This window comes from Saccostrea cucullata, unplaced genomic scaffold (assembly GCF_032062105.1).
Source record: "Saccostrea cucullata isolate Sc308-1 unplaced genomic scaffold, CSIRO_AGI_Scuc_v1 ctg4613, whole genome shotgun sequence".
In the NCBI taxonomy this organism is placed as follows: domain Eukaryota; kingdom Metazoa; phylum Mollusca; class Bivalvia; order Ostreida; family Ostreidae; genus Saccostrea; species Saccostrea cuccullata.
The window spans coordinates 42505-55208 of record NW_026933158.1 but is presented as its reverse complement, the minus strand read 5'-3'; the positions used below and the strand labels follow the sequence as shown (position 1 = coordinate 55208).

The window sequence follows — 12704 nt, the reverse complement described above, 5'->3', positions numbered from 1 at the left end:
TCACCATCATCAACACCGAAACACTAAACTTTGATTCTATGGTACAAGCACTTTAAAAAGTAGGAAGAACTTGCAGTATATAGATACACATGTACATGTAACTTATAACAACTTGAATGAAAAACGTCCTTCGACGACTAGTTCTAGCTTTTAAAAGATTTTCACCGGCATGAGTTTTGTGCATCAAGGCTCGCAAAATATTTTTTTTTCTTTTCTTCAGCAATCCAATACCGTTTGATAGAAGTCTATAAATAGCAACGGCTTTTAATGTGTGTGTGTGTGGGGGGGGGGGGGGGTCCGACAAAAAAATCTGCTTGCTACAGAGCTCTGATACACGTGAACCATCAGATCTCTATTTTTCCCCTGATAGATTTCTTCCGCATAAATCCAGAACAGGTGTCAAGTCCCAGCCATTAGGAGTTACATGTATCAAAATAGCCCGATTTTTGAAACTGACAAAACTAAAGTAAAGGCCGCTAATCGGAGATAAAGTTTAACAATTTTGATTTGAGACTACAATCAGTAATAAGTACGCAGATCATTGCGGAAAATGTGAACAAACCTACATGAATATTCACTACACCTAGAAAATTTCTAAATTGAACTTCGATTAGAAAAACATGCATATGGTCCACGTATTGCAGTACTTTTTTAAAGGACAGCAACTTGTTATTATTATTATTTATTTGATAATTAAAGACTGCATACAGCGCAGATAACACACAGATAGTGCTACTGGAGGGGGTGGTTACACCTCCTAGATATTTGGTCTCAGGTCTTGAACTAGGTATTCGAATTTTTGACCTGTTTATGAATTGTATCAATGAGAAAAATGTATAAGGTCGATTAATATGTATGTTATAAAAGGATTTATGCATTCCAACCTCGTTCACAGAATGGACGTCGTATTATCAATGTTATCAATATTCGTTACCAATATACTTTATTGTTCATATGTGCATTCGATACCAAAGTGATAATAATGAATAATTTAATTTCACTTGTAACACGTCATTTGATTGGATAAAAGATGATAATAATGAGTTACGTCAAAAAACGTATTACTCTTGGCGTTATTTTAAAATTTTTTAATGTTTTGTCTGCACTGTAATTAAATTATAAGGAATGAATCTTTTTTCATAAAAACAGAGATTAATGGAAAACAAACAGTGTAATAAGGGACAATAATGATCAATGATGAAGTTTCTGGAGATAACGAACAGTATTCGAGCTAAAACGTCCAATAAACATTACAAAATAGTAGCAGAGCAAACAGGGACCATGGAGGAGTGAGCATCTCCTGCTGACCGGTCACACCCGCTGTATGCTCCTTGTCATGCTCGAAAAAACTGAAAATCCGTAGACAGTTCAGCATGTAAACAATGGCTTTTGTTTTGTCAAAAACTATATTGCTTATAAAGTATTGTAGATATTGTTCATACGTTAAACATGCTCTTGTTTCATCAACTTGTAAAAACTTGTATTACATAGTGTTCATACGTTAGATATATCAACTGAGATATATAAATGCCATATGCAAGCGACAAGGGTATATTGCTTCATAAGTTTAGGGAAGTTGATTGTTGAAGTCATATTTCCATTTCTATTAGTTTTCTCTATGATAACTGCATGCAAATTTCGTAAGTGGGGGTCATAAAACTTAGACGACTTGATTTCTTGCCCAAAGGAATATATGCAAAAGTTTCAAAAGTGAGCTAGCGATAGGCCCCCAGGCCAGAAGCCAAGAGGCCGAATATGCATGTAAATCTCGTGCGTCGGTCTTTGCGTCTGACGCTAAGGAGGCCTAATATGCATGTAAGTCTCGTGAGGATGTCTTTGTGTTTAACGTCACTGGGCGGGGACAATTGAATTGACATGAGAGGCCTTGGTAATTTACATCTACTAGTCTACATTTTTAAAATCTAAATTTACAATTTTATTTCAAAATGCAATGGAAATAAAAGTAAAGGGAATCACTGTCTACTTAGTTGGGTATGCCAGGGACATCAACGATAGTTGGAAACGTTAGATAATTTTTGCAGAAAGGGCTTCGCCTGTTATGCAAATTATCCCATTTTTCCAATCATGAGGAACCAAATTCATTACAAAGAGGGAATATCCCCTTTTAACTTGATAAATTCACCCTAGGTTCTCTGTAAGCTGGGTTCAAGCCCCTGGTGATTCAGGTTTACTAATTCTTTTGCACGCTATAAAATGGAGTAAGGCTCACCTTTTTTTGACTCACTCTATTGATTTATAGAAAGTTTGAAAGTTACCTTATTTTACAGTACTTCAAGACAAATTGTATTAAAACTGTTTGTAGCTGAAAAAAAAATACAAAAATGAAAATTGGTAATTCAACATGCAAATGAAAAAAAGCAAAACAATTAAATTTAAACCACAAAATACATCAACGCTTTAAAAAATGAAATTGCGAACAAAATAAAAAGTTTAAAAATTATAAAATGGAGAAGAAACCAGAGGGTTCAAAGAAATTGTAATTTATTCGAGGAACTTAATGATGATTTGGAAACAATACCAAAGTAACAATGTACACGCATATGATGAAAAAAAGTATAATAGACATATTTAACATTGTAATTTCTCTATTTTCAAATGTTGCCTTTCTGTAGATGTTAATTAAGCATTTGGTGCTCAGTAGTTCAAAGATTTATTCTGCTATACAACTTATGTAAAAGGATATTTGGACAGTTTCCGTGCTGGTAAATTGACAGCAATTTATAAAATGAAACCACATTCATTTTATCTACTCACCATTGATACTAGTTTAATTTTTGGTTTAATTGTTCTTTTACGTTCCTCGCGAAAATTATTCACTGATCATATGGTGACGCCACCACTTGCCCGTGGATAGCTAAAAATGTTGTCCTATGCTTGGTACTCAGAGCCATTAATTAGCAGTGATCTTTTTCGTACCAACTGCTCCTTCAACACGGGACCTCGGATTATACGGTCTCAAATGATGGACCGGTCACCATGTCCTACAATGGGAATCGAACCCGAGACGTAAGGATCACATACTTACTCCACGATTCTAGAGCAGACGCTCATTTCACTGCGTCATGTGGTTGACCTATTGATACTTGTGAGAAAAGATAGCTTGCACATTGATTAAAAAGATAAACTTTTTCTGTTTCCGAGCAATTCGGCATGAATAGGATATGCTATTGGCATTCGTATCATCCGGTATTCTGTTGTGAATTGAAGGTCTGAAATTTAATTGTGGTGCAGTGAAACAACTTTATGAAATGAAATAAATGGAGGTAATAAAGAATTTTCAAGCTCAAAATTCCCTTAAACAATTCAAAATTGGAGCAGAGCAATCACGGACCTCCAAAATATCAGAAGTGTGAACAAGTGCCATGGAGGAATGACTATTCTCTGCCGACCGGTCACACCCGCCGTATGCTCCTTGTCATGATCGGGAAATAAAAAAAATTCTGTCGACAACTCTGTGTGTACATACTGGCCTAACAATAAATTATGAACAACGTCAATCAGCATTTGACTTATTGATTAAAAGTTTTGCTTACAAGATTATTGTATCGAAAGAAACAAAGAACTTGAGATATGATAAGTTAAAACGAGACTGTTGATATTTTTGTTCCTTAAACTGGTTTGTCAGTAACTTTCCTCTTTTTAAAATTGTTCATACGTAGAACATGCTCTTTGGTAGTGAAATAGCTGAGAGATATAAACCCCATATGCATATGCAGGTGATGAAATTTGTATTGCTGCATAAATAAGGGAAATTGAATTTTAAAATACATTTTTTCCAAAAATTATATAGGAAATTACATGGCCAGCATGAATTAAATCTAGAATTTAGTTTTTCCCTCCGATTCTTTATTGCAAGAACTGTAACTCATGGCATTTATTTTCAAGATTGGACGTGCTGGAGTTAAGCTTCCTTTTACGGCTAAACTACAAGCTCTAAGAGTCCTGAAATTCAACTTTCAAGCACAAGTAAAAGGTTAAGAAATTTTGATTTGACTTCAAAAATCTGGCCACTTTTGCAAAAATAATTAGCATTCAATTATATTATAATTTAGCATTTTAACATCAAACGAAAATGAAAGTGGTATATTTTCAATAAATATGGAGAATTGACGATAGATTAATTAAAAAAAAACCTTTAAATTAGTTTAATAATAAATCAATAAGAAATACATGGAGAAATTGTCAGCATATAATGCAGAATTTTTACGAAATTATTATTATTTTAGGTCTAACATTCAGACTGATTATATCTAGAATATGAAAATGCAATAAACAATTTTGCTAATTGAATAAAAAAATTAAAAGGAAAAAAGAAATTGGGGAAAATTTAATATGAATTTAGAACAGGAAATCTGCAATATACAATTTTGATAATAAGCAAAAATATTGAAAAGAAAATGAACTTAAGATTTTTATATTCTTTTTCAGGAGCCACCAGAAATAATACAGATTCATATATTTTTTTATCTTCAGTTTTGAATAGATTTTTTTTTTATAATTCCAATTAAAAATAAGTCAGTCTTCATAAGTGAAGAATTATTCCAGTAACTGAGGTAATAGAATATTTAAAATTCAGACAAGGATTTGTCATTAAAAAAAAATTCATTTATACGTGTTAATATTTGAAAAATAAATTAATAAATTTTTGCAGTTTTACATTTCGTTTTTAAGCATTGTAAGTTTTTAAATGAAGCTTTTAAATACACAATCGAAACTGACATGACAGATTCATTTTCTTTATTAATTTGAGTATACCACGTTGTATGCTACAAAAACTAATTGACCAACCATCACTCAATATTATTAATGACTAATTTCAATGTATAAGGCTCATTATATTACCTATCTCTTTGTTTTTTAAAAAAATGTTTAATTTAGACTATGTTTACCTTAAAATAGCTCTTCATGTTATGGATATATTACATTATATAACTTTTGCAAGAAATGAGATGAGAATCACATTATTATTGTATATTACAATGTATCAGATAATTATTTTACTAATGAGAAATTCAAAATATAATTAAATATTTTTCATGCTCATTAGCATAATTTATCTTGTTCATGCAAGGAAGAAAACTCATTTGATTGACATACAAAGGAAACTTTTTACAAGGATTCATTCAGTTGTGGTCCCCCGACACATAAAATGTTTAGCGTAAAAAATAAGTTTCACTTTAGATTTTGTTTAAGTATCAGCCAACCAGATGAGCCATCTGCCTTTCAAAACAAAAATTTTATTTTTGCGATGGAAAAAATACAGAGGGCATAGTAAATCTGTGTTGCATTTGATTACTGAGTTTGTCGTAAATAAATTTCTTTTAGTTTTCATACTTGCTATCTTTTTAATTGTTTCTCGTAGAAGAAGAGAAAAAAATGAGATAATAATGATCAAACCTCAGTTTTGTACTTTATGAAGTGACAGAAATATGATTTATTATATTTTAAATATTTTTACTGGACAAATGTACCTAAAAAGAAAAATAATGATAGAAAAAACAACAATGACACTTATTTCTAAAAACGTACCCTGTGATTGCCTATTTAAAAATATTTTTAAAAATTTCATACAAAGAAAGCAATGAAAATAGGAATTCAGTTGAGTCCCTCCTCAGTTAACACTACATTTTTCTGATGGGTTTAACTAATAATCAAAAGTTTTGGGTAATATACTATTGTTTTAGAGTGTAAGCATCAGAAAGTAAAGCGATTTCATTATTGTCAAATTCAGAAAACTGCTTATATAGTTTACGCGAGTTATGGGCTTGTAAAGTTTATAAGAATTGAGGCGGAAATTAGAGTTCTTCCATGTAACAATAATATAAAACATTGTATCGATCTATCAGAGGTGCCAATTGCCTACCAGTGAGGGTACTGAAATTGATAATGAAAAGTAAACTTATTGATTGCTTTATCTTTTCCTAAGATAAGAAAAAAAAAACTGTGTTGAAGATATTATATTAGTTTTAATCATATAATAAAATATTTGGAGATAACGAAGAGTATGGAAGATCAAAAGTCCACAAAACAATACAAGATAGGAGCAGAGCAAACAGGATCTCAAGAACATCAGTGGTGGGATCGGGTGTCATGTAAGAGTGAGCTCCCCTGCCGACCGGTCACACCCACCTTGTGCTCCTTGTCATGATTGGGAAAAAGCGATCGTCAATTCAGTGTATATATAATGGCCTAACAATAAGTATGAAAAACGTCAGTTAACATTTGACTCAATGTATTTGTTGACAAGGTCATTGTATCGACCATAGAACTTACGAAATAATGACTTTAAACGAGACTGCTGAAATTCTTGTTTTATCAGCATTTTTGTCAATAATTTACCTCGTTTAAGAAATTGTTCATTCGTGAAGCATGCTCTTGCTTATCGAAGACAAATAAACTCCGTATGCAGGTAATGAAGGTATATTGCTGCATAAGTAAGGGAAGTTGACGATAGAAAAGTTAAAGTCATTACGTTTATAGAGCTTGTTAGCGTCTTTTTCAAGTGAAATATCCAAATACTAGTATGAAACAAATATGTACATATGTATATAAAAATAATGTGTCAAAAACTATAAACATGTAATAAAGTACTATTTATGCATAACTATATACGTTTAATAACTATAATAATAATATAATAACTATATTCATTTAATATTCTTCATTTATATAATATATAAAACATTTTTACTATATAATGTTATTTATTATTATAAACTGCACTCATATACTAATATTACCCATTGTTCCTTAAATTAATAGAACCAAAATGTTTAAAGCATTTAACAAGCCATTTAATCTCTTATCTATCGATAAAATAAACTTATTTACTATCCTGAAGGTATTCTGTTATATTTGAGTGCTAGATTTATGAGGTGATATCAGAAGCTTAGGAGTAGTAGTTATCCCTAATAGCAGTCACCACCCCCACTAGGTCTATGTATTGATCATGTAGAATGAAATCCCAGAAGTCAATTAAGATGTTTCATAAAAAATTGTTGAACACTTAGTTTGGATGGCACCTCATCCCACCTTTGAAGTTTTGGAGGCCCGTGTTTGCTCCCTTCCTATTTTGTATTGTTTTATGCACTTTTGAGCTTGAATACTGTTTGTTATCTCCATATTTTAATATTTGAATACAAATACTCCTGACATATACCAATAATCTTGTTGCAGTAGATGCTGGCACGAAAAAAAAAAGTTACAGTAGATGCAAATTAAAGATTTGACTGGAAAAAAAGTAACATTGCATAAGTAATTCTTTGTATACGTCCTTCAACTGGTAACGTTCTTTACGTTCAACCAAACTTTTTATATGCAAATCACTTAAAACATTCCACAAATCATTGGCCAAAAATATCTATCAACTTGAGAAAAAGTAAACAAAAAGAATATCCTCGACCTATTCCGTGTAAATAATTAGTAACTAAAACTAAAAACTTCAATAAACTTTCCGTCATGTATTACTCATTTCTTTTTATGTTTTTAATATGAATCGCTTCGCTGGATGGTGAAGCTCATTTTTTTGTCCCATTTAATGTGTCAAAAAACTTATTCTTGTTCGACAAGTCAAGGAAAAATGTTAAATACATTTATCTAATTGTGGTCTATCGAAGAAAAAAAATGCAGCAAATCATATTATGTCTCAGTAATTAACATTGTTCTGTTGACCAATAGAAATCAGAGAATATCTTTTAAAACATGTTGTTATGTTAATGTATATAGTTGAATCCTATAAAAGCGCTGCTGAACGATGTGTGTCAGCAAAGTATTCTCAAACATAGATAGATATTAAAACAGAATGAATGTTTTTACTTCCAACATATCTCTAATGGAAACAATATTAAGAGGTGATATCATTGCACTCCAGAAATTACTTAAGTCTGGAGCCAATGTTAACGTTCTGGATGAAAATGGAGAACCTCTGTTATTTATGCCAATCGTTAATGGTGATATGAATACTCTTAAGGCTCTCCTTCCCTTCGCTGACGTCAATATGACAAATGACGATGGTAAAACTGCTCTAATGGTTGCAATTGAAATGAACGATGTGGACATGGTGAAAAAGTTAATTCAGTCAGGTAGTTTTTTTTTTTAGCCTAAACTGAAAGTGTAAACAATATGATAAAAAAATTAATAAGTTCATTGATACAATTTCGTTGAATAAGTGTCTTCATTGAAACTTCTTTTTCAGGTGCTGATGTAAACATGAAAGACAACTCTGGAAAAACACCCTTGCTGATAGCTCTGCATGATGGTAATTTCAAAATTGCAGAATATTTGATCAAACACGGAAGTGACGTCAACGTTGTGGACAACCTTGGTCAATCTGCCCTCCACCTTGTTGCAACAGGAGAACATAATGACTGTACTAAAATTGTAAAAATACTTTTTAACTGTGGATACGTGATGAAGGATGCTGATAACTGGCTTTGTCCTGAAGACCTAATATCCAATCCCAAATTACAGTCCAAATACTTCAAATTGATGCACAAAGTTAAAACATCATTAAAAGCTATCACAAAATGTGACATTATAATTCCAGTAGGATCTTGAATACATTTTCAAATTAATATAAAAAATCAATCTATACCTTTACAGATGGAAATGTTTCTTCACTGGAAGAAATCCAACGGAAAAGAAGAGAACATCGGTACTAATTCCGGTTTCATAGGGGACTTATATTAATTAAGAAGGCGCATATTTTCGAACGACGAAGATGATTTTGAGAATCACCTAAAGAAGTGTTCTGTATTTTCTACGAACCATGCGCAGCATATGCATCATGTAAACAAATGCATGTGATAAAAAAATCATGTACAATAAAAATGAATCACTTAAGTATTGATATTGTTAGTCATTTGTTATGACTAAAATTATTTAAAAATGAAACGTACTTATTTACATCATTGCTAATATCTTACCCATCTAAGTTCTATGCATCCCTATCTTACCTAATACATGTACGGGGGTTGTCCATAAAGTTCGTGGACAACATTCATTTGATAATTACTGACAAACATTGATAAAAAATATAAAACTATTATATTCATTCAATTCATATTTCATTTTATTAACATGCAAGTTTTCAACAAAAGCAAAGCACAAATAGTTCTATTTTTATCAGATTAAAAAAAGACACACACTCATACCCGGAGCACTTAAATAAAAATTCTTGACGTAACCCGACGTCAAAAGCATAATACGAGTACATGTAACTTCTCAAAATAGTCATCGTTTAACTCAATGCATTTTTATGTCGCTTTAACCAGTCATAGATATGTGAACAAAATGTTCAGGTTTCATACGTAAAATAATATTTAACAATGCCTGTCTCATATCCTGCAATCATCCAACCCCTGTCCGCGTAAAAACGAATTTATTTACGAAAATACGGTAAAGTCATGTTACAAAATTCTTTTTTTACAGCACTGCAATCTCAGAATGATGGTTTTCCTTCACGCATGTCATCCTATAAACCACTTAAATACTAATATACGGCTTCTTTTAATATGTTTTCACGATTGTTTACAAAATGTATTGGTCTTTTTTTTTTAATAATTCCGATCCGTATTAATAAGATCAAACTTTGATTGCTCAGCCATTTTACAACTTTGAACGATCAAATTTTGCAGGTTTGATGTGATCACTTCTGTCAACCTCATAATGTGAAAGTCGGCAAGATTTCCGCAGAATTTTATAAAATACAAATGAAATTTAAAAAGTGATAAATAATTTCTTAATTAAAAATTTGCAGTGCTCAGAGTCTCCATTCCAAGTCTAATTATGAAGTCATAATTGTAATTAAACATGTGAAATTGAATAAGATTTTACATTTTTCAATTCATATTTAGTAAAGGATTAGAAATACGCTAAAAATAAATATCAATGACGCAACTTTTATTTAATTCTTAGCTTGTCCACGAACTTTACGGACAACCCTCGTACATCGTCCACAAATGAAGGTATAACTAAAGAATTTCTACATACTTATGCTAAATAAAAATAAATGACTATGAAGAAATGAGATGTTTCTAAATATATAAGATAAACGCTAGAAGAAATAGCCAGATCGACGCCTGCAGTGGTTAGACAGATCATTGCCCTTCTGTAGGTGCTTCTGTCATATTGTGAATTTCGAGTTAACTAGAAACAAGAAATACTAAATTGTAAAATTTACAGTCTGTTACACCCGATTACCTCAAAATGCACAGTATGACACTTTTTAAAAACTTTTACATTTTTCGATTCACATTTAGTAAAGGATTTGAAATATGCTAATAATAAATATCAATGACACAACTTTTTAAAAATTCTTATCTTGTCCACGAACTTCACGGACAACCCTCGTATGTATATTTTGCATTTTTATTGTTCAGAACGACCGAAAGAGAGCTGATTGAGATTTCAAAAGACTACATATCTTCTAAGCTTCATTTCTGTTCGTTATCTCCATACTTAATAAATGAAGTTCATGCTTTATATTATTAACTAACAATAACACCATGGTGTATGCAGAAGTAGACTACCTTGTTGTATTTCTCAGTTACATGTATCCTCGTAATTACAAATTATCAGCTGCTTGATTCTTCTTATTTGTTTCCTGCCGATTTGGTCATTGCTTTTATATCAGTTAAGAAACGGATTAGTCTGTTTTCCTGATCAGAGGACTTGCAATGTATGACAGTTTGACCGGTCACCAAGGGATGCTTACTTCTCTAAGGCACTTGATTCCATCTTTAGTGTTTTCAGAGGACCTGGCTTTGACCTGTATACGATTTGCATTTCTAATTGACATAATTGGTACTCTACAATGTCAGTAATCTTTTTTACTGCATATTTCTTCTAAGTGTCATTTATACGAGGGCCGTTCAAAAATTACGCGGACTGTGCTATTATTTACTCTTATAGACGTCATATAGTTATGAAATTTCACAGAAATATGTACCGTAAAGATTTCAATAAATTTGGGGCAAAATTTCTGTATATTAGAAAAATTCTACTAAAATTATCGGTATATTGATATCGCTGATGGAGAGGTACGGAGCACGACAAAAAACTTGAAGCAAAAGCATGCGGAATCCAAAATTTAACTCAATAATTTTCTATAATTCGCAATATTTTTCGACAATTTTCTCAAATGTATCTTTAAATTGTTCTGTTATTTTGTATTGAAATTTCTGACATGATATTTGAAGTACTAACAGAAATAAAGTGATTTTTCTCTGATGCGATTCCCGTGAAAACGACTGTATAAATGACGTCTCCTGAATTGACGGCGCACCACACTTTTGTTAAATTGCGTGTAATGCTCGAGATATCGCCAATATAGATCCAAAATATGCATAATAAAACTTGTAGTAAACTAGGTTATTCGTGACATTCCTCCAAAAGTAGCTTATTGAAATTTTAGACCGTTAGACCTCTGTAAAAAAGCTATACGGGAGGACGGGAAGAAGATTATCGACGAAAACTTTGTCCGGACTGTAAAGAACGTGATTGAGAGTGACCAATGTCACGCTATATCTCATAAATACCTGCAATTTTTGGTTTTAAAACAAAAAAAAAAGAATATTCTTTACTTGTTTAATAGATTTTAAGCTTGACAAGAAATGGTGTTTGGATGTTGAGTAGATAAGGTAACTCAAACTGTACAGGTACTCTTTCGAAAATGTTGAGAAAATGAAAGCTCAATCACATATTTTTTATAATGCCTGTGACGTCGAAGATTTTGCTGCTCCGTGACTTAATGATATGTCATGAAAAATCACTCAAAATTAATACCAATTTACAACATTTTGATATTAAATTTTGAAGACCATATTAGTAAAGATTCTTTTATATTATGTGTGACATTTTGCCCGATTATGTCGTCAAATATTTTTTTCTGTGCAACAAGTCCGCGTAATTTTTGAACGGCCCTCGTATGTGATCTTTTCTTTTACTGGACAGTGTTTAACTTTTGCAACAAAAATGGACTTCATATTTCTTTATGTGCATGGAAATACAATTATCTCTGAATTGTAAGAACACCAGTGAGATAACTTGTAATATTAGGATAAAATAATATCTATAGCTATGTTCTATTACTTAATATCTATGGTGATATGTATAACCCTAATTTTATCTTAAACAAATGGGCGATGAAGTGATAACAAATGACTCTAATGACTGTGTTGAATAAACGATACACATAGATAGAACATGTCAAAGACCTACATTGTGTCAATTTTCTCTCTGATGGTATTGTGTGGTTATGTAGAAACTGATATAGTTCGCGAACTTTTTGTTCATCCCTTAAGCTTGTAAGTAAATAATTTAAGAACAACTGACTTTCAATTTTCAATGTGTTAAGCAAATGTTCATCCATAAATTTAAAGTTCCTGTCCTACTCGTTCTAATACAGAATTAAAAATATTCTACAAATGAATGAGATTTTCTAACTGAGATAATGATTTTTCAATATCGTGAGGTCCCATGTACGTGCATGCATGTTTAGGTAGATATGCATAAAGATAATAATCTATGTTAATGTTACATGATTATTTATATATTTTTTACATTGTATGCCAGCCTTTTACTCTTTGTATGTTCTTTTTGAATGGCAATTTTAGCTGTCCAATAGTTCACACAAATATTGTATCATTTATTTTCTTTTGAGTTCGTACTTTTAGAAATGTCAA

At 31.5% G+C, this 12704-nt stretch overlaps 1 protein-coding gene across 1 annotated transcript; it reads left to right on the top strand.

The window, feature by feature from the left end:
- Positions 1–7822: 7822 nt before the first annotated feature.
- On the top strand, positions 7823–8577 carry LOC134237408 (putative ankyrin repeat protein RF_0381). Its single transcript, XM_062719511.1, has 2 exons — positions 7823–8102; positions 8216–8577. The coding sequence occupies exons 1-2, from the start codon at positions 7823–7825 to the stop codon at positions 8575–8577; spliced, it is 642 nt and encodes a 213-aa protein (XP_062575495.1).
- Positions 8578–12704: the final 4127 nt, after the last annotated feature.